At 45.9% G+C, this 23,419-nt stretch overlaps 1 protein-coding gene across 6 annotated transcripts in view; it reads right to left on the bottom strand.

Annotated features, from left to right (window-relative positions):
- The window catches only part of CCDC6 (coiled-coil domain containing 6), a 105,868-nt gene extending 84,851 nt beyond the window's left edge, over window positions 1-21,017 (bottom strand). For 2 of the 6 annotated variants that reach the window (XM_032491463.1, XM_032491460.1), the window contains exon 1: window positions 20,097-21,014. In XM_032491463.1, coding sequence (XP_032347354.1) covers window positions 20,097-20,408 — 312 coding nt within the window. In that variant the 5' untranslated portion in view covers window positions 20,409-21,014. Of the gene's footprint in view, window positions 1-20,096 lie in introns of all 6 variants that reach the window. The other 4 variants (XR_004323941.1, XM_032491462.1, XM_032491461.1 and 1 more) reach the window with 4 other exon arrangements.
- Window positions 21,018-23,419: the final 2,402 nt, after the last annotated feature.

Raw genomic sequence — 23,419 nt, forward strand, 5'->3', positions numbered from 1 at the left:
GGCTATCAACCCTGTCAAAAGGGGCCCCACCTACTTCCAGATCCTTCCTCAGGCCACATCCAGATGGTACTCTGACCACACTCATCTTTCAGTTCCTCAAACTTGCCATGCTTCTGTTGCTTTCAGGATTTTTGCATGGCCTGTTATCTGGGCCCAGGACACGTTTTCACCAACCCTCTGTGCAGTTAACTTTTTATTCCTCACTCAGATGATGGCAGCCTATGTGCCGCTCTCCTTGGCTGCCTCAGACTAGTTCAGTTCCCCTATCATATCCTCTGAGAACCACATGCATATCTTTCAAAGCATCTGTCACAATTTTAATTCTGTAACTTGAAAGTAATTGTCTCATGTCTAGTCCCCCAACCCCTCTGGAATATAAGCCCCAACAGGCAGGGATTGCCCTCTACAGCCTCACACAGTACCTGGCACACAGAATAGCTTCAGAAATATTCGTGAGAGGAACAGAGATGACTGGCTAATTGGTCAACATGGAAGAAAATTAAATTTAAGGTCCAGAGCTTTAAACATTTCTTTAAGCAGGGGAAATGGAAAATACTGCAGAGTAAAATAAAACCATCAGATAAACAGAGTCTGAAACTGACCGGGAGAGAGAAATAATGCCAATGAAACTTAAGGCCATTTAAGAAGGTTCCAGAGAGAGGAAAAGGCTACAGTAGTAGACCCAAAATGCACAGTGTTCAGGGATTGATCGGTTCATCCCAGGAGAATATTTATCCTAATTCAAGATCCTCTATGAAATATTAAGTGATCCTGTAGAGAAGGACGAGGGGGAAAGACACGGGGAGATGTGCCTCTATTACTCAGCTATGAATTCAAGTAGTTTAATGCAAGTTAAAAGAGGATCCAGCCGTCGCTACTTCTATGATTTCTTCTGAATCACTCTTAAAAATGCACTGTTTATTACTTAAACAAAAAGGAAACAGTAATCTGCCCTTCATTTTTCTGAAAAGTGTAAATGTAAAGTAATTTAACCATAACATCGTAACAGTATTTCCTGTAGATTCTAAATGACATTAAGAAGGTATAAAGAAACTTTATTGTGGCTAACAACAACAAAAAAACCCACCAAAAGCCAAGTCAAAAGACAAATGACAAGTGGGAAATTTTTTTGCAACTCAAAATTAGAAAAAAGGGCAATTCTCTGTAATATATAGACTACTGAGAAAAATGGATAAAGAGCAACGTCCCAATAGACAGATGAGAAAGACTGTGAACTAGGCATTTACGGAAAAGGAAATCCGAAGGCCCTTACTCACATATGAAATGATACTTATCTACTCCAAGAGAAATGCAAAGACTATCCAAGATGTCACATGTCATCTACAAGACTGGCAAAACCCAGTTCTGATAAAAAAAGTGGTACGGGACCATACACACTCTCCCTCATATCCTGCACATGCATGTGAAAATAAATTAGGACAAGCCCTGTCGAGCGCAATCTGGCGACATCTATTCAAGTTACACATGCATAGTGCATCTGACCCCACAATGTCACTTCTGGGAATTTACCCAGAAAAGCAGTATCTCAAAGTCAAAGAATTCCTCCAGAATCAACATGCCTAGGTGTGAATTCCGGCTCTGCCATTGTCTGGAGTATGACTTTGGGCAAGTCACCCAAGCCTCTCTGAGTATCATCTGTAAAATGGAGAGAATAATACTGGCTACCTCACCAACTAATGTGAGGACTGAGCCAACATAAGGAAGTGGTTTAAGAGGGTGGCCAGTACATAACATGGACTAGGTCAGCATTAACAACTGCAGTGTATCCCTGAGGTACACTCACCCACATACAAAATGATCCTTGTACAAGGTTACTGTCATCTTGTTTTTAAGACTGAAAACTGAAAACAAATTAGATGCCCAATGGTAAGAGCCAGGAATACAATGAATTACTATGCATCTGTGAAAAAGAATGAGGAAGCAATCAATGTACTTACGGAAAAATCTCCAAAATATAATTAAGTGAGAGAGGAAAAAGGCACAGAACAAAGAATCATCTACTCCACCTTCTATGTAAAAGGGGAGGGAAAGCCTATCATGAGGTGTCTCTGCTATTCAAAAAATGCAGTGAATAAATAAAAGAACATTTAAGGTAGTTACGCGATGTGAAGCACGTGGTTACTGATGCTATGGTAGTAACCATTTTGCAATATAAAAGCCCATCAAATCAACACAGGATACACCTTCAACTAACACAGTGTGTTATGTCATCTCCAGAAAGCTGGGAAAAAATAACTAATGGGAAAAAAAAAAAAGAACATTTTAAAGGGGCAGTATTTTTTTTCAAGCCTCAGTTGAAATTAATACGTACTCACAAATGTATAGACCCATGGGTCCTAAACTTCATTGCTGGGTCAAAAGCAATGGTGGAATTACCTGGGAATCTTTCAAAAGATACTAGTGCCTGGCTCCTACCCCCAGACTTTGAAGGATGTGACCCCAGGTATCATGACTTCTGAAGTTCTCCAGGTGATTCAGATGGACAGCAAAGTCTGGGAAGCACAGACTTCAGACAGAAAAGGTAAAAGGCCACTGGCTACAGAGGTCAAATTATTCTCACAAAAAGTAATGGCTCCAAAAATAACCCTGGGCCCAAGCCCCCAGGTCAGCGGCTCACTTCAGACACTAGCTGATGCAGACACATGAGGGCGAAGTAAAATCATCTGGGCCCGCCCTTGGAAGGCATGTCAACAGCCAGGGCCCACGTCTCCTTCCCTAGCCGCATATGTAAGTGAAGGGCTTGGCCATCCTGCCCCAGCCCCGCTGAGGCTGCGTTACCCACATGCACTGGCCCCATCTAGCAGAGGCCCGGTAAGTATTTGGACAACTTCTGGTAAAAGGACACTTGGTACTTGTCACCTCACTCTCCTTCGTGAAGTACTGTCAAAGTCCCCTTTGTTTCTAAGCATGGAACTACCAGATCCCTTTTTTCCTTTTCTGCTGAGGCGCTGACAGAGTGGAAAAAATGCTGGCCTGGGAGTCAGGCCATCTGCCTTGCTATCCCACTCTGCCATGCACCTAATTTAATAGCATTTCACCTGAGCCCCAGATCCTTGGTTTTCAAGGTGAGGCTCCTCCTACCCACCCCACAGACTTGCTGTGAGATTCAGATGAAATAACTGAGTTGGAAACATTCTGTGAATGCTGCACAAGCTGCAGATTGCGGAGCTGGAGGTTCTGTGCCAAGATGCTGGTTTTCTACCTGTCCAGAAGACGTGTGACTGCACACACTGCCCGCAGCTTCCTGTCTGATGCTCTCCAGCCCAGCATGGCTTCGCACACAACACTGTGCCAGACTTTCTAGAAGCCCTAGGAGGCCTGCCCATCTTGCTACGACATGATTCCTCCAGGATGCTCAGCAGACCTTCCCAGCTAAAAGCTTTCAGGAAGACTGCAAAGGAGATTTCCTTGCAGCAGAGCTGCAAATGCCAAGATTCTTGCCCCACATGCACAAGGTGGGGAAGTGAGAGTTGTACCACTGTGTGCCACAGGGGCTGGGAAGCCAGTCCAAGCACCTTCCTGAGGGAAGATCCAGCATGACTGAGATGCTTGGGGGACTAGTACCAAGAAACAGGGCAGCAGGTAAAAGGTCCCAGAGCCTGTAGTTAACACCCTAGGGAAGAAGAGATTTCCATCTGGGGCCTGCAGTCTCAGGGCACAAGGGTAAAGCCTTAAAGCAGAGAGGAAGCAAGGATGTTAACATTTGATTCCAGAAAAGCCTCTGCTGTTCATCTTTCAAATACAAATTTACTAGGGGAAGCATTACTATTTTTTTTTAAATGTGGTAATGGTATGGTAGTTATAAAACCCTTATCAGAGATGGAAACGGAACTATTTCAGGGCAAAACCACTTTAAGAGTGACCATGTGTTGATAATGAGTGAAGCTGGGTGGTTTGTACATTCAATCTACTCTGGTATATACACTTGAAAATTATTCATCACAAAAGAAGTTTAAACAAAACCCTCTATCATCATAAAACAAATTTCACAGCAGGAGGCTGTGAGAAATGTATCCTAACAGCATGATCAAGTACCAGATGTTCAGGACTAGGAGGCAAGCCCCTAAAAGTCACTAACTTGAGCAGCTATGTCTCCTCCCAAGGCGTCAGCATCCTCATCAGAGCCCTGGGCCATGATGGGACCCAGGCACGGCGGTAACAGGCACTGGCCAGGAACTCCCTGCCTGTGCTGGTGAGGCCCCCAGCTCTCGACCAAGTAAACAACACATGCTCCATGAAGGATGCAGCTGGCCTTGAGGATACCCAGGGTGCAGCACTCCCCACCTGGCACTCCCCTGTGAGAAAACTCGTGTCGGCTGAAAAGACTGCATGGACACTCGAGAAAGTGTTCTATGAACTGGGCTTCAGAGGCAGAAGAAAGAGGGACGGGAAAGATCTCAGGTACCAATTCAGCCATTCGGAGCTGCATGTGAGGCTATGAGTGGCCCCTGCTGTTCAAGTGTGCCGTGACTTTGTCCGGGCCGTCCCTCCTCCCTGCAGTGCCCTTCACTCACCTCCTCTGGAGGGAATGAAAGCCTACAAGTCCTCCAACATTCTCTCATCCGTGAAGCAGTCAGCAACTGCCCAGGCCAAACCGAGTCACTGCATTTTCATTTCTGCCTGAGCCAGTCCTGGGTCTGTCTGGGCCAAGATCACCGCATTGCCCTTCTCCTGCTCTGCAGGCTGCATCTCCCAGCTCCCGGAAGGCAGCCAACTTCCAGCTGGATTCTGCCAATGAGAAGCACAGGCAAGAGACTGAAGGGCTGGAAGGAGGGAGGATGGGGGTGTCTCTCCCCTCTCCTCTCCACCCTGGGCAGCATTTCCTGTCTCCAGGTTCACCATGGTTCCAGCTCTCCGTGAGTGACCCCTGCTCCTGGACTCTGGTAACAGCACCTCCACCCTTTGTCCTCCAGAGGAGGTGAGGGAGTGGTGCCCTAGCTGTTTCAAACCCCTGGGTGGTCTCACTGCACCTCCCCACAGTGAGCTAGCTGTATTCTCAGTACGTCTACCACTGGGATAACCAATTCCTGGAATTACCTTCTCTCCCTCCTACTCTGCATGGTTTGTTTTCCTGTGTGAACCCTAGATGGTCAACACACCATCTTCTTTCAGCCATGCTGCGTCACTGCTTTCTCCCCTGCCTCGGGCTTTGGATGCCCGTAGCCCTAGGCAAGGCACTCGGTTATGACTCACATCCTGCCTCGCTCCTAAAAGGACATCTCAGGCATATAGCTGGCACTTAGTAGGTGTCCAAAAACTAAACTGAGTTAAATGCCACCAAGGATCACTTATCATCTATAAAAGATAGAGAAGGCCACAGGAAGAGGGAAAAAAACTCTTAGAAACATCCTTAAGATATAAGCAGATAGGGTTGGGGGTCCTTGGAGAAAGAGAACCAGGCATGGCTTTCTTGACATGTGAGAAGCCATTTTTAGGCTAAGCCACTTTGTGATCTAAGTCTGGCCACAACTGCTTGTCCTTGAACAGGTCTCAGTAATTAAAGATCTTAATGGAAGGGAGGGAACGCAGGAACAAAGGAAAAGCAGTCAGAAAAACAATAGTTCAGCAATAAAACAGAGTCGTAGCTCCTCCTCCAGGGATGTATGTCACAATCGGATACATGTCTTTGAGTTCTTCAGAAGTGAAGACCCTACCAGGTAGAGGATGGAATGACGTTGACCTTTTCTGGCCCTAGTGAATTCCATCAACTACAGCTCAGACTGTGTAGACCTTTGCCCCAATTCTATGCTACATTATTTTCTGCCCAAGCCCCTTCATGAATATGCATGTACCCTTAGCTTAAAACCTCCCCAATTTTGCTGTTGGGGAGACACTGTTTTGGAAAAGATCCCTGTGTTCTCCTTACTTGCTGCTAGTAATAAATCCTTCCTTCTCCCAGTCTTTGGCTTGTTTGTGTCTTTTGGCTCAACACCCACTAAGAGGCGAGCCCAGTTTTCAGGTAACAAAGGGACAGAAGGATACTTGAAAGGAAACTGAGTATAAGGATTCACCACCCAAGAATTAGAGCAACTGTCCAGACGATAGAGCAAAGACTACAGATTATGAATTTAAGTAACAAACAAAACTACTCTACTCACTACAAGAACGCTTACAGAACCTCACAGCTCCAAGTGGTCACAGAAATACAACACAGTGGTTAAGAGCAGGGGCTGCAGAGCCAGGCTGCCCATCCACAGACTCTGGCAAGTTAACTTCTCTGCACCTCAGCTCTCTCCATCTGTAAAACTGCAGTAACTGTGCCCTGTGGTTTTGCTTCAAAAGCTAAATCAAGCAGTGCACTCTGGCTTCATTAGTCACTACCTGCAACACAGCTCCCGGGGTCTCAAACCCACCTGCCGTCGGGATGGGAAGTCAATCAGCCTGTGAATGCCGGGGCATCCGTGCCTCTCCCTAGACCTCTCTTTCAAAGGGCTTTCAAAACTCTGACACCAGACCATTCACCTGCAGGCCAAATTTCAGGGCTGCCGGTTTGTAATCCTTGAATTCTCAACAACCCTCCTCAGTGAAGGGAGGAGAAAACGGAGGCCCCAAAAGGAGAAGTGATTGATGCCTGCCCCCCCCCTCCCCGCCACCCTGAGAGGCCAGTAGGCCCCGTTCTCCACGTGCCGCTCTAGGCTCAAAAGGAAAGGAGAAATGAAACCAGCGGGTTGGGAACATGTGGCCAAATAAAGAGAGACACCTGAGACTAGAGTCAAAGACAGTTTCCAGGGAGGAGACAAAGGAAGATGGTGATGGAAGGACCAAAAAAGTGAAAGCAAACAGCTTGATGAAGAAGAGGAGGTGACGTCCTGAGAAGACCCCCCAAGAGCCACACTAAAGGAGAGGACACTGGGTTGGCTTCACAAAGAGGAGAGGAGGCAAAGGAAGATGGCAGGAAGCAAATCCATGATTACCACTCAAGAGGGAAAAGGAAGATACATACTGAGTGTGTCCTGCAGGCTTTCATGAGTCTCACCATGTGTCCCCAAAACCTAAGCGCTCAGACAACATAATCCCTTTCTAGAGAAGGTGTGGTGGCTTAGGGGTCAAGTGAGATGCCATATGATCACAGAAGGGGGAAAGAGCAAAACTGAAATTTTTTTTTAATACTATGGATTTTAGGATTGCCAGATAAAATATGGATGCCTGGTTAAATCTGCTTTTAGATACACAGCAAATAACTTTTTGGTACACATATGTTCCATGCCACATTGGGGACATACGTATACTAAAAAACTATTCCTTGTTTACCTGAAATTTAAATACGGCTCCTCATCCTATGTTTGTATTTGCTGAATCTGGCAACCCTATCTGGTTTCCAAGTCTCTCCCCATTATACCAAGCTCTCTCCAGGAGCCTGGGGTGGGAAAACAGAAAGGAGTTAATGAATAAGAGGAAAGGAGGGACGATTCACACAGACGGCCTCATGGAGAATGCTGATCGACAACCCATAAAGTTAAAGCATTAAGAACCCAAAAGGTGAGCAGTGGGACCCACGGAAAGGAAGACACTGTACTCATGAGAAGCAGCACAGCCTACTGGTTTTCATGTGTGGGCTGACAGTGGATTCCAGGTGCCTTTCCACATCACCCATCAGGTACCAATGATCCAGAGGTGCATGGCCCGGGGCCAAGTAAGAATCAACCAAATCCGGGATTCCAGTCATCAGTGCTGATCTCCCTCACCAGAAAGAGTTCAAGGAGAAGGAGGCAGAAGAAACCAAAAGACTCCAATAGCCTTGGCGAGAGCTGACAGATGGCAGCAAAAGAGGAACTCAGCCCTTGCATTCCTGGGTTCTAGCCAGCTAGCTTTAACCTGTTTACTTTACAATGCCAGCAGAGTCCCTGAATTATACCGTCTGTCTGTCCCCCTTGCCCTCCCCTCATCACACCAAAAGCCTCCACACCAGGACAATAAAACCCCAAGAGCGCCCTGGTGAAAAGCATGCTCCTTCAACTTTCAAAAAGTCCCCAGGCTACCATTTCTACCACTAGAGAGAGAGCCGGAGGCAACAAAAGGTAAACCAGTCCCTTGAGGAGTGCCCTGCAAACAGAGCAAACTGCGGGCCTCCCACAGACCTGCTCCTGATTCACCAGTGGGGTGGTCCGCCCATCACTTGGGGACTGCAAGCCTGTGAAGTCAGGCAGTTTCAAAGAGAGTCATGTTTTGGTTTCTGTTCTTTAGACCCACAGATAAGCAGGAGTGGCACTTGCATTTCAGCCATCAAAGTCCACCCTCCGGAATCCATACGCCCATGAAACAGGGTCAAAAGTCACAAGACAGAGAAGCAGGCTGACTACCTGCTGCCCACAGCGCTAAACACAGAAAACTGGGGAAAGACTCACGTTGGGTCTTTTTTCAAGAAATAATGGAAAGAGCCCCCTACAACCAACCTACAAGAAAAAAAATGGATCTTTTAGGAAATGCGTTTGCCTCCTGCTGTCCTGTTACTTTTACACAGCCGCACAGGCTGGTTTTATCCTGACTCACCAAACCCTAGGAAATCGGCCGAGTTCCCAGGCATCCCCAAGTGCCAGAAAAACACGGGCCCTGAGAAGCCAGGCTGCAGCCGGAGTTCTCCCCGGAGCCTGGTGCCTGCTGCCTCTACCACCCACTCTCAGCTTCTTAGACGTTGTTTTGCACCATCATATTATAGTCAGGATTATCAAGAACAGTTTTGATCTTGAAACACATTTTGGAGAACAATAAAAAGTATGTCTGTGGAGGGGCATGATTCCTAATAATCCTTACTATCATTTTCTACAAGAGTAACAATTCACAAGTTACCAAAACACTTGGATGTATACTGTTTCGTCTGATTCTCCTAACAACAGTGGGTGGAAGTGAGACTGATATTGACCCTCAAAACTATAGTTTTACCAGGTAAAGTCCACCGAGGCTCAAAGGCTCTGAGGGCAACAGAACATTAACTAGCAAGGTAGCTAGAATTTCAACTGGAACCCACGTTCTCTAGGGCCCTGTGTCCCCTGCTGTGCCACTCTTTCCACGTGGTCCTGATGTCCAGCGATCCACACTAAGGGAAGGAAGTGGGGCCACCCAGGGGGCAGAGCTAAAACTGAAAACAATTCCACACATACTCATGCGGTGAACGCTGCCTGGCGGTAACAGAGAACCGGCGCTACAGGTAACACAGATGCTGTTTAATACCAGTCAATGTAGGAACTAGGATAAGAAATCAAAGCATCTACACACACACATTCTGAGCGAAGCCCTTGATAACATGACATTCAAAAACAAGCAAAGCGAATTTACAGTGACAGAAGACAAAGCGAGGTTACTTTGGTGGGGGTGATGACTGGAACAGAACGCTGGGGAGCTTCAGGGGTGCTGATACTTGCATGCATCTTGAGCGGGGTAATGATTTACACTGGTCAGTTCAATTGTAAATTCACTGAGCACTTCTCCATAAATTTGTGCATTCACAGCTTCTGTACTTTACCATGTGTTATACTCCATTACAGAGTCTATAAAAAGTAAACCTGGGCACCCCCCCAAAGTAAATTCCCCCGTCTTTATGGAGCAGCTACTATACTAAGATTGTGGAAAAATGCAAATGATCTTTCAAAGGGCAGGGCTTCATGAGCCACTCATCACACAAGGCCCCTCCTTGCCTGGTCCAAATCCCCATTCTACTGCTCACTGCCACCTTGGCAGGGGTGCTGGGGCTCCTACACCTCATTTCTTTACCTGCCACAGGGAGACCGCAAAGGGTTGCTGTGAGACTGAAGCAAGCCCCTGAACATAAGGTGTTTAGAACTGCACCGGGCACAGAGTAAGATGTAATACGTAGCTATTATTATCATGGAGTAAGACAGATCATCTTAAAGATGACAAATGTCAAGTACCTGTCTCCCAAGAGTTTAAAAGGAAAATACAAATGTCCGCACTAAGCAGCCAGAGAGGATTATGGAAGTGCAGAAACGCTCCTACTGTTCCCCCATCTCCCTGCTCCTGTAGTTAAGCCCTGGAGGCGACCCAGGAACACAGCCCACCACCCTGGACTTTGTTTCTTTCCCAGTTTCCTTCCCCACCGTCACGGCAGGAACGCCTCCTCCTGCCACCACCCGGCCCCCACCTCTAGATCAACTTCCATTTATTCTTCAGGTTTTAGCTTAAACACCACCTCCCAAGAGAATCTCGTCCTTGACTATGGTCCCTCCTCCTGACTTGTGTCCAGGGTCCACACAGTGCCTGGCATACAGCAGGTAAATGATAGATCTGTTGGAAAAAAAACCCACTCTTAACTGCCGTAGTCAGACAGTGGAGGTTATAACATAAGTACAAAGAGACTGGCTCCAGACTGGGATGTAGGGGAGAGGGGCCCAGATGGCTGTGCTGTCAGCAGAAGTGGCACCTACTGGGGAACACTGGACAGGGCACAGGGGAAAATAGACCAAGGAGGATGACAAAGCCAGAAAGGGGCACACAGACCGCCCCCCATGTGCTGAAGGCACCCTCTTTATCGTTGTTTCTTTTCCAAAGCAGGGAGTTTGCTACCCTGGTAACACTCCCTTAGGCCTGGGCTGGCATCCTGGGAATTTGCTGTGGTAATGGGGTAGCCCTGACTTCTCTAACTGAACGAACAGAACAGTGTCAGAACAACCAAGAGGAAAATGCCCGCAACAAGACAAAGATAAAGCTGCTCATAAATTAATGTACATGTAAGCCTTGCACTTAAACTCTGAGGCCAGACCCAAGTTCAAGTTCCAGCCCCCGTGATGGCCATGCGTCCTAAGACAAGCTACACAACTTCTCTGGGCCTAAATTTTCAAGTTCGTAGGCTATGCATAACAGTAGTACACCAAACAGGACAGTGATGAGGATTGAGTAAGAGGACGCATGCAAACCCCTCCCAACAGTACCTCTCCCAGAGTAAGCACTGGATGAACATCACCTGTTACCACAGCAACACAATGATCTGCAAGGAGAGTAATGCTGGTAAGTCAGAACTGTTACTCATTTCCTCAAGCTTTTTCTTTTTCCGACTCTCTTAAGTTATGGTTTATTTGAAAGGCTATCAAGGAAATTAAACTCAAGATTTCATTAAAAAAAAAAAAAAAAGCAGCAGTAGCAACCATCACCTAGGAGGTGCTAGGGCAAAGTCCTTTCTCTTTTCCAGAAAACAGGCTCTCACTGTGGCTTAGTCCCTCCCAAAGTTCTCCACATCTGGGTGCTTACTCTAAAGACAAATTAGGACAAATGGTCGGAGCCCAGGGCTGGGGTGCGAGAGATGTTCATTGAATTGGACAGAAAAGAACCACATGTGGGGCAGCCAACAGGCAAGAAAAATTGAAGCTGGAGCAAGATATTAACAGCACTTTAGTTAAAATGCTTTAGGTCCAAACTCATAACTTCAACACCAGGTAGTATAAAGCAGCCAGCTGCTTTTGTAGATCAGAGTAAACTTTTCCTTTTAAAAAAAAATAAAAATGTTTGAAAGTCACTAGGAATAGAGGTGACCAGGGGCTGGAGGTGGGGGAAATGGAGAGTTACTGTTTAATGGACACAGGGTTTCTGCTTGACATGATGAAAAGTTCTGGAAATGGACAGTGGTGATGGGTGCACAACACTGTAACCAATGCCACTGAACTGTACACTTAAATAAAAGTGAAAATGGTAACTTTTATGTCATGAACATATTACCACCACCAAACAAAAAAAGGCAAAAAAAGTCACCAGCCCTCTTCTCTGGGTACCTAAGGTATTTCTTGATAATAAGCTATATGCATTCAAGGCTTAAAATGATATGAAAGAGTTAATATACTTTTCAAAAAACATGGCACTTTACCAGGTAGTGATTTGAAACTGAAGTCCAAACCTCTACTTTATGGCACATATACTTAAAATTGTACTCTTTGGTTAACAAAGACATTAAAAACATCCAGCCGATTTTTTCCCCTCAAATTTAAGTGTTTCTATAATCAGGAGCTACTAAACGAAGCAGAGATACAATGTTTTTGACTCCCACCAAATGTCTTTGTTTAAATAAATTAAGGCCTGTCTAGTAAAGAACCAAAAAGAAAAAGAAAAAAAAAAAGCCCAAACAAAAACAAAAATCTCAATAGAGTAAGTTATTATTTGAGTTGGTATATTAGGATAATTGAAAAAAAAAAGCTTACATGCAAATAATTTCATGAGTTGAGATGCTCTTTCTATAATTAAACACTAAATAAATTCTTTTTCTCTCAGGACTATTTTAGCACTTCTAATTCAATCTCAAAAACCTTCCTAGCACCAGACTGTTCACTAATGAAACACATGAAAGGTTTAATGCCGGCATTAGATTTCTAAGAACTTTCCTTAGCTCACCCATACTCCATGCTGCTTTCATTCTTTCACTCTCCTCTTTCCTTCTATGGAAAACTTTTTTGAATTATGACCTAGGTCTGTCTGGCTAAATATCCCAACCTCCTCAGTACCGATTGGCCTCATTTGATCCCAAGTGCCCCGAGATGCCCCGGAGGGTATTAACCAGCTCACTCAGGACACACACCTGGCACCCACAGAGGCTGGTTTGATCTGGAACAGATGCACCGAGGATTATCCCGTCAATCAACGCTGGTTTTTTAAAAAACAGGAGTTTGAAATTGCCCCTAAACTCATATCTCTAACTTTAACGCAAGAGACTTTGCTTTCACATAGTTTTGGGTTAAAGACTTAAGAAATTTGTTCCAGCCAACAATGTCCGTTAAAGGAACATGGGTGGACCTCAGAGTGTCACAGGAATAGAGGAAAAAAAACCTAGATAATTTGGATCTACAGACAGATGTAAATTATGAAATTAAAAACATCAATGACCTTTCTTTCCAATCATCACCACATAAAAAAGAAAACTAAAAACAAACAAAAAGCCTTTCGTGCCACCTGGACACAGACCAATTGAGCAACAGCTCTCCCCATCCCTGTCTTACAAAACAGACTACAAGCTAATTAAACTGTGGGAGGGAACATGACACATTGTTTCCCTTAAAGGTATTCAGGAGAGAGACCAACTGCATTTAGGAAGGTGGAGGGTACCAGCCTCCCTGGACCCCCTGCACCACTCCCTCTCTTGCTTCCACTTGGGTTTATTTCTGCATTTCACAGCTCTCTGGGCTGAGAAGTGCTGGAGAAGGAAGGACCATTCTCTCTGCTTGGAATTCCCTACAGCACGCAGCCAGGGCCAAGCTGAATCACAGTGTAATCCTCCCAAGGCTGCTGGAGAAGCCCTTACATTCCTTCTGCGTATTTCAGAGGATGTGGCACACAGTGGGCCGTTCACAAGCGCTTGTAGGTTGAATTCTGCCTGTTTCAGGCTGTATTTATCACACGTCAGTCATTCGGTGCTTGACTGAAGAGGCAAGGGGAGTGGGGGGAAATCACAGAAAATTTCCCAGCGTTTAACGAGTATTAAAATGAATTTTAATCACTAAACTGCACCCCATGCGTCAAATCTAGGGACCAATATTAAGTAAGTGGGTAGTAAATTCTAAGTAACCATTAATCAAATTATTAACTCTTTTTTTTTTTTTTAAGTATTCTTTCCCCTAAAAGAAAACACCTACTCAAAGTGATGTTTGCAATTTACTGGTAGGAGCACTGGGATAGAGTCCACAGCTGTGGGCTTGACATCCATAAAAGATAAGAAAATCTGACAGCCTCGGGGAAGTAGGAAGAGTCTGCAAGCTAATACCACTCCAAGATCCTGATGATTAGAAACATTTTCCAGAGCATTCATTTCCCTGTCAGGAAAATTTCAACCACCACCAAGCAGAACACACCGAACCTGTGAACATTTACTTCACCAGATTTGACAATCGTTCCCTCTATCTAAAAGCAACTGCGCTGTGATTGAAAACAAAAAGCAACACCTACCCACTGAGGGGAAAAGTATGTGAGGGAACAAGGAGGATGACTGTTATTCCTTGCTCAGCCTGGCTGGATAAATTTAAAAGCTCAGATTAGCATTTGTAGGCTTAAGTGCAATTATCTCTGTAAGATGTGATTTAAAGAAAGGCGGGGGGGGGGGGACCGTTTGATACTGTATGTGACACTGTATCAAACCCCTAGTCTCCCCTCTGCAAGCCACATGTGGGTATCTACAAGGATGCAGCAAGTCTCCCAACCCTGTTTGCAGATACTTCCCCTGCTGGAGATTCAGATGTCTGGTACCTGCAGATGCCTGGTACTTGCACTGGTGCATCCCCCGACCCATGATGGTTCAGAGTGGTTTCCCAGAAGCGGCTGTGGGGCATTTCAATGTTACAGAAAGTTGTAAGAAACACATGGAGTGATCTGTCACCATCACCAAAACTGAGCTGGCAAATCTGAACACTTCCAACAGAGCCACACCACCTTTTTTCCCCTAAGTCTTGCTCAAAAGCCCTTGAAAAGGTGAACCCAAAGACACTTTGTCCCCTTCTAGTGGTGAAATGTATCATAAATGCCTAGGTATATGCTACAAGGTAGCCTACAACATCACCCCTAGCTAGAAGGCAAAGGCATGGGACACATTATTGTAGTGGTCCCCCAAAGTATACAGTGTATCCACTCAACCATCCAACTATGGTGAAGATGGTGTCTGCTGTTGTTCAGGACACATGCAGGAGAGTGGCTCTATGAGTATATGGTCAGGAGACAGTACAGCCATTCTCACCCAGTAAAAAAATAAAAACACCTCATCACCCAATGGGGTCTGGGGTCAACCAAACATACCCTTGAGTGTCTACTGCATGCCAGTCACTGAGGGATGGATGTGAACAAGGCACATTCTGCCCCTAAAGGAATTTACAGCTCTCCCATCTTCCAAAGGGGAGACCTATGTGACAAGAGGTCAAAGCTGGGGAGGTCTCACAAATGGGCACATAGCCCAGTGTGTGGCTGGCGGAGAGGCAGTACCTAGTGCACACTGGGCTCAAGAGGAAGCGCGATCTACTTGGATTTACAAGACAGAAGGTGGGGAGGAGTAGGGAAGAACAACTGAGGGCAGGAGGTGCATCCTAGAGGAACCAGAGAAACCTATACAAACTCCAAAAAGTTAGCCATTCGGCTGATTGAGAGCTTCGAGAACGTGAGCGGAGTGAGCTGGGGCCAGATTGTGCAGAACCTGGGACAGCCCAGAACGTTTACCTGCATCCAGGGGCGCTGGAAGCCACTGCAGTTTCTGAAGAGCAATGACTACTTCAGATTTTTGCTTGAGACCAGTGTCTTTGGTCTTGAACAAGAGTCACCACAATCTAGATACGGTGATTCTCTGAACTATTACTCATCCTCAGCAAAATAAATAAAAGCACTATAAAAGGCTGCCCCAACTTCCTTTAGGGTTTTATGCCTTTTTTAATCAGATAATACAAAACACACAGAAGAAATCTAATAGCCTCTTCAAGAAGACTGGACTTGTGTCTAATTAGACCTGTATGTGAGGTCATACTTTTCTCAAAGTCGTGTCTAAAGTTTGGTGTTTCCATAAGAATCTTAAGAATTTTATTGTTTTAAACAGGGGATACCTTTTTTACAAGGGCAATGTCAATCTGATCACTTCATAGAGTCTGCCAAAACGAAGTCTTAAAAAATGGAAAATAGTGTATTAGGCTTTCAGAGCAAATAATCCAAAATCCACAACATTAACTATCTGGTGGCTTTTACTGGTTAATGAAATCATTACACTGCTGATGTTTAAAATAGCCAGGTTTTCTAACCATGCCATACCAACATGTTTTTCTACTGTAACTTCAAAACACTTTTATATATCTGCATTTTCATAAATTTCTATAATGAAGGACTAATTTTACAGATAGAAAGAGACTTACATTCTAAAGATTTATTATAGGCCTTTAGTTTTGAACCACACACATGCTCAAGGTCTGAACCAGTACAGAAAACATATCTTAGAGAACTAGCCACGCCAGGTATGAGACTCTGCTTTTACCCTGAGAAACTAGTCCAGAACTTAGAAGCCATTCAATTACAGCCCACCAATACAATTCCTCACCTTCTCAGAGACCACAACCCCTGGACACCTCCCACGACATTGAATCAGATCATCTCTAATTACATTTTAACCCACAGTACAAGTCAGATAGAACTAGCCTAATAATCTCAAAGCTACTTAACAGTGTGACTATTTGTTTTTTGTTTATTTTCTCCACTCCAAAGAAGAAATTATGATCTATAATCAGCAGCCTGGTTCCACTGATGATTTAGTAGGAGAAACTGGATAATCACTCAAAACATTCCATTCCACCTCTAACCCAAACAAAACACACCAGGGGCAAGCTGTAACACCGGACACTTACAGACATGAAAGGCCTCGTACAATTGTTTCTTCCCCATAGCTGATGTTAACCTCTATCATACAGGTACTGAGAACACAGACCCATGAAACCAGTCTTTTATTAAATGGGTTGCTTGACCACAGTAAATACCCACATACCAAAAGAGACAAGAATGACCATTGGTTAAGAACTTCTATCGGCTTTTGGACTTGGCTTAAAAAAAGAGGGCACAATAATGAGATATCACCACACACGTATCAGAATGGACGCAATCCAAAGCACTGACAGCACCAAATGCTAACAAGGATGTGGAGCAACAGGAACTCTCATTCACTGCTGGCAGGAATGCAAACTGGTACGGCCACTTCAAAGACGTTTTGGCAGTTTCTTAGCAAAACTAAAATACTCTTACCATACTATTCAGTAATTGCACTCCTTGGTATTTACCCAAATGAGCTGAAATCTTGCATCCATATAAAAACCTGCACACAGATGTTGACTGCAGCTTTATTCGTAACTGCCAAAATTTGGAAGCAACCAAGTTGTTCAGTAAGTAAATGGATAAGCAAGCTGTGGCACAGCCAAACAGTGGAATATTATTCAAGGCTAAAAAGAAATGAACTATCAAGCTATGAAAAAAACATGGAGGAAATGTAAATGTGAAGGAAGCCAACCTGTAAAGGCTACACTATATGGCATCCCAGAAAAGACAAAACTATGGAGACATTAAGAAGATCAGTGGAGGCCAGGGGTCAGGGAGGGATGAAAAGGCAGAGCATAGGGGACTGTAGGGCCCTGCATCAGCTCTGTACACTATAATCATGGACACATGTCATCACACAATTGTCCAAACCCATAAAATATACAACACCAAGAGTGAACTCTAATGCAAACCAGAGACTATGGGTGACGGTGATGTTTCAATGTTGGATCATCAATTGTAACAAATGTACCACTCAGGTGGGCCATGTTGATAACAGAGGAGGGGAGGAAAGGGAGGGAGTATTGGGGAAATCTCTGTACCTTCTGCTTAATTTTACTGTCAACCTGAAACTACTCTAAAATATAGTCTGTTTAAAAAAAAAATAAAAGGGCGCCTCTCTCTTCCCAGGGCATGGCTGATTAACAATGTACCTTCCTGAACTCGGTCAAGGAAAAGGAAGGACATCCATAATCACCTTTAGTGCTCAAAAACGTGAAGGTTAATATTATAATTAGAAGAACTGAAGAGCCAGGAAGGCAAGTCGTAATAGGATTATGGTACGATCTTCTCTTCAAATAAACAACAATAGTGAAAAATCTAGCAAGGCCTTCACAGAACTGTGTATCTAGCCCTTGTCCCAAACTTCCTGGGCAGCTACCAGCAAGGGTTCTATGTTTCAGTTAGAACTGTCAGGCTGTGCAGCTTCACCTTGACACACACCTATGACACAGTGTTGTTCTATGGAGCCCTTATATCCATAGACCCATTTCATGTAGTCACACACATTTCTCCTCCCAAATGACATGTCTCAGAGATGACACCCTCTTCAACACAATGTGGGTCCTAGGTCAGTTAGTTAACTTTAACAAAACTCTCAAAAGCTTAGAGGAATCTCTCCTCTGTGTTTGCCTTAGTAACACCTGCCAAGTACTGAGGAACTAAGTAAACCACAAGCACTTTTATTTGCTTCCCTGAATATATTAATCAGAGATTAAAGAAGAACTGAGAGGCTTCCGGTACACACAGGCAGTCATCTAAAACAACTTTAAAATTTGACTCAGTGAGGCCACAGAGCATTTCACAAAGTACATTGGGATGGTTGTCAGTTTTAGTTGACGGTAAGTGCTAAGAAAGCCACCACTTTAACACACCCTTCAAGCCAAGTAAGTGTTCAGAGGTCTCTGATCTTAAACACCAGGAATGAACGTGTTTGTCCATGCAAAGCCAACGTGTTTATGTACAATTTACAGACCTACTTATAATATGGTCAAGTGTCAAACAGATAACCCTTTCATAGTTATCTCCACCCCCAACCCAGTCTTCCCTCCCAAACAAACAAATACAGCCTGAATTGCTCACTCTATGCAAGAGGCCAGAGATTTTGTTTCACGTAAGTTTTACAACTTTTGGTGGTTCATATTCTCCAAGAGACTAACCCTCTCATTTACTAACTCCAACCTTAAATAAACTGCTTCAACCAACTTCCCCCACTTCTCAAACCCCTACTCACGAAAGCCATCTCTCTTGGGCAAGAAAGCTACAGAAGAGTCTTGGAAGTGGCTGCCTCTGCACATTCTTTCCCCTTCCTACCAAAAGGGCACTTTGGGAACATTACAGTCTGGGGACATGTGAATATTGCTCCAATTCCATTCAGTAGGGCTGGACTTAAGAATGCAAAGGGTCTTTCAACAATCAATTTCTATTCAGGCTGCCAATCACACTGAAACTTCAGTGGAAACCTGCTTTCTAAGCAAATTCAGAATGCCATCCAATGCCCAAGTGTGAGTTAGCACTGGGGGAGCCTACACACGCACTCACTCCCCCACTGAAGACTTTTTCCTGCCACAGGGGCACCCTAACTCGCCCCATTTGCTTTCCAGAGTATGACTTTCGATCCATCCCCAAATTCATGACTTTTTCTCCAACTGAAGGTTCAGTCTAGTCAGCTATTATGTAGCAGCTATGGCAATTTATCCCCTCGATTTCTCATTTTCTTCCCTGCTCCTGGCTGGGAAACTGTTTTGATCTGAATAAAGTTGCCTGTATGGGGATTCTGCATGTTAATGATGTGGCTAGCTGGCAGGGATGTTAGGTGAGAGCACACAGTGTACTTTTTCCAGTTATGTTTCGCTTCATCACGGCTAACAGTGGCCTTTCTAAAGGCCTGCTACACTAAGAGGGAGACCTACACACCTAATCTTATCCTTTTTGGGGGAGCCTCTGGGGACCAGGTGGAAACAGAACAGACAGCCTGTTCTCCCGTCAAGTATCTGGACTCCAAGGCAAAATATCTCTAGCCACTCCACCACCAATGAAGCAAACCCACGTACATCCTGCTTAGCGAGGGAGTCAGTCGATACCCTTCACCCTGGTTTCAGCCTGTCCAGACTTCATACCCTTCACTCTGTCCAGGCCAGTATAAGATGCTGCATTCTCCCCGCTGAATAACGCCGCCGCCACCTCCCCACCCAGGGAAAGGACTTCTAACGGAGGTGGGAGCATCAGCTCCGGTACCCGCCCTTCCCTCTCGATCCTGGCCAGAAAACTCCACTTCCCGGATTCCCGGCCACTCTCTCCCGCCCCCTCCCCGGGCGATCCAGCCAGCGCCGTCCTGATGCCAGCGAAGTGCCCAGCCCAGCTGCGCAACCCCCCGCACCCCAAGTCAGGTCCCCGGAACAGGCCTCAGCTTCCTCCCTCTCCCTCAGCCTAGAGCTCCCAGATTCTGGACGCACCCCTCAAGCAGGCTAGGACCGAAAAAAGTCCCTCCCCGCCCCCCAAGCCACGCCGCCAGCTTCCAGCTCGGCCCGGGAGGGGCCTCCTCCCCAGAGGCGAAAAGGGAACGCGGGTGGTGGTCCCAGCAGACTCCTCCCGCACCCCGCAAGGGGCCTGGACCTCCCGGGGAGGGCAGACCCGCGTGGCCTCGAAGGGGCACCTCCCTCTCCCCCACCCTCCGGGGCCAGCAGGTCTCGGCAGGGAGTGTGCTCGCTGTGGGTTCTCGGGAGCCTCGGGGTGCCAGGAGGCTGCCCGGGTCGGGAGTGCAGCCTCTCCCGGGGGTGGGCGGAGGCTGGCGCTGCGGCGCGCCCCCGGGGGGCACTCACGATGGTCACGCTGGCTTTGCGCAGGTCACGGTTCTCCTCCTGCAGCGCCTTGCACTTGAGTTTGTAGGTCTCCAGCTCGATCTTCAGCACCTTGTTCTCCTGCTGCAGCGAGGCCAGGCGGTTGGTGAGCTCCTCCAGGCGGAACGGCGAGATGACAATGCCCCCCGACTTCCCACCGCCGCCACCTCCCCCGCCGCCACCGCCGCCGCCGCCGCCGCCCGAGGTCGATGAGCAAGACGACTGCATGGCGGCCGAGCTGCTGCTGTTGCCCCCCGCCCCGTCCGTGTCGCTCTCGCTGGCGCTGTCCGCCATGGCCGCGGCGGGCTGGGGAGAGGAGAGGAGGAGGAGCAGGGAGGCGGCGGCGGCGAAGGCTGGGCTGCGAATGAGTGGGCGCCGGGCGAGCACAGGGGAGCGCCGAGCTGGGCGCCTGGCACCAGGGCGCAGACTCGGAGCGGCGGCGAGAGAAAGAGAGGGAGCTTCCCGCTGCCAAGGGACCTCCTCTGCCAGAGAACAGAGACCCCGCCCGGGCTCGGGCAGTATTGCACTGGGGCTCTCTCCAGCCAGGCCTGGCGTGCTCGCTAGGCCGCTCTGCAAAGCTGGCCGAGAGCTCCGAGACCCGCCCGCCGCCGCCGCCGCAGCCGCCGCCTCCGCCTCCCGCCTCCCGCCTCCCGCCTCCTGACGTCCGCCGCCCGGCCGAGGACGCGCGGGCCCCGGCGATGCGGAGAGGCCAGGCCAGCCTCCGCACCAGCTGCTAGCCCGCCACACGTGTTCCGAGGAAGGGCCTCCCAGCCCCCTGACCTAAGCCCCCGACCGCCCAGCCTCTTCCGGGCTCGCGCCCGCTCCTGGGAAAAAGAAACCTAATGCCCCACTAGCCTCGCAGGTGCTGGGGACACGTGGAAAGGTCAGCCTGGCTCCAACATCCAGCCCTGCCCTAGTCGTGGCCCCATCTTCCGCCGACTGTGTGTGCTCCTGTCTCCCTCTGTCTGTTTCAAACATACACGCAGCCCTTTTAGTTTAATATCGGTGAGCTTGACTGGGAAGCTTTGGATAGCGCTCACAGAACAGAAAGTTCCCCTGCAAGGAGCCGAGTGGGGCGATGAGACTGCGGCCACAGGTTAACCTCGTTAAGAAAAAATTTGCAGAAGAGACACACCGCCCTCTTTACTCCTCCTCCTAATAATCTCATAAACCACACAGCGCCCAATTGTTTAAACAATGTGCAATTCTTTTTTCTTTTTCTCTCTGCATCTTTTAGACAGTGCCAGGACCTGTCTCGCAATAGGATCAAGACAGAAACATTTATGTAATCCAAAAAGAAAAGATAGAGAAACACTTTTTGTGGATTAAAACACTTCTTTAAAGGCCAGTTTCCCAAGGTAACTGCAGACAGCATTATGCTACACGAATAGTGATGATTGAGTGAGAACACAACATAACCATCATTCTTTACTATTTATCTTGCCCACGCCTAGAAAACTTAAATAAGTCAAAAATAAAACTAATTAATTATTCTAATGTGGCCTAATCCGGGGTTCTGGTTTTGAAGTTTTGATTCAAAATCACAACTGGTATTTCCCCTCTCCCTTCCCAAACAAAGGCTTACAGGAAATTGACCCAGCAGGTGAAATGATTCTAAACACTTTACTCTGTTGACACAAAACAGCTTTCACTTATGTATAAAAATCAGAAAATGAAACTGACCAGACCTGTTCTATTATCCAAGCTTAGTCAACGGAAGAACAAACAGATAAAAACAAAAGGGGGGGGGTGTAAAAATTTTTCCTTTGCTTTGCGTTTTTGAGAAAGTTTATGTGTTAGGAAGGATAAAGAGGTGCTTTAATGACTTTTATTCCAACACCTCCATTATCTTTTAATCTAAATTTGACCTAATGATTCAATGGCTAATGGAAACTCGTACCTCAGAATAAACTAAAAATCCAAGTGCTTCAAACGACATTATCATTTACCAACATGGCTGCTTCTAGCAGACAGCTCCAAAATGCCCACTGCAATTAAACCCCAAATTTCTCATAATTATTTTTTAGTTTAGTGCTAGTGGATTTCTGAACTTAGTCATTGTTGGTGTGGCAGAGAAAAAGAGTTGGCTTTGCTCCTCAGAAATACATAGCCAATGTAAATAATTTTGTTAGAAGTGATCCAGTTTAATTTTCACTGAAACTTTCTTCTCTCCCTGACTTTTCCTTTTGGGAATCTGCTACCTCAGACAAGGAGCTCATTAAACTGGAAACAGTTTCTGGAAATCTCACTTGCTAGGTGAAATGGAGGAGTAAAGCTAGCAGGGAGTCGTGCCACAGGGGGAAACTCAAACTTAACAGCATTCTTTTCACTTTATCCAGCACCGTGATAGAATCTTAAGAGCCAGTCTGGCTTCCACACTGCACAAGTTTCTATTGTTCTGTATCCCATTGTATCTTAAACCTTCCACTTTTAGAGCTCACTTCGATAGAAACAGTCCTTCCAAGCAAACCAGGGGGCAAGTTGGCTCTCTGCTAGCTTTATCACCAACTTACCGCCTCAAAGAGGACTTACAAGTCAGCAGATGGGTGGGGTTTAAAGTGCCTGACTTTCTTAAAGGGCCCACGTTCTGGTAAATTAAAATGGATTGGTCTTGAATAGGATTTGGAGGAAAACTGCATTTCGACACGGTACTTGTAGGCAATAATAGTGTTTAGAAGAGTTTAGGGGGAAAGCCATCTTCTAAAGCCTCCCTGCTGATACAGATGGGAATAAACTGGAGAATATTTTTTCACTGTGGTTTTTATTGTTATTGCAAAGCAGAAGCGTGTCTAATTTTCTACTTCTTGTAAAAGTGATTCCCCTTATAAACAGACCATTTATCACAACATTGGTTCAGTAATAGCATTACAATAGAAACACCAGTTACAAGACCAATAACATCATTATAAAACTTCTTCTCAGCTTTCTGGGGGAAATGAATCAGAAGAATAAATGGTAGTATAAGCTGCCTAGAGGAAGAAGAGACAAATTTAGATCATCACTTCCATTGGAGAAATAATGAAATTTACCCTCTTTGGCCTAAACTCAAGCTGCAAAACTATAATAACAAAGGAAAAGAATACCTGTAGTCTGATTGCAAAGTACAGCATCAAAATCATTTTGTCTAATGCCATTCATTCAGCTGATTTACTCTATGGCCTTGGAACTTCCAATACTAAAGTTAAAATAAAGGTATATATCATAGGAAAATTTTGTTGTTTAATTTTTTGTTATTCTATGATCATCATGATGAATTTTTTTAATTGAAGTGTAGTCAATTACATGTTTAATTTTTAATGGCTATA

This window comes from Camelus ferus, chromosome 11, assembly GCF_009834535.1.
Source record: "Camelus ferus isolate YT-003-E chromosome 11, BCGSAC_Cfer_1.0, whole genome shotgun sequence".
In the NCBI taxonomy this organism is placed as follows: domain Eukaryota; kingdom Metazoa; phylum Chordata; class Mammalia; order Artiodactyla; family Camelidae; genus Camelus; species Camelus ferus.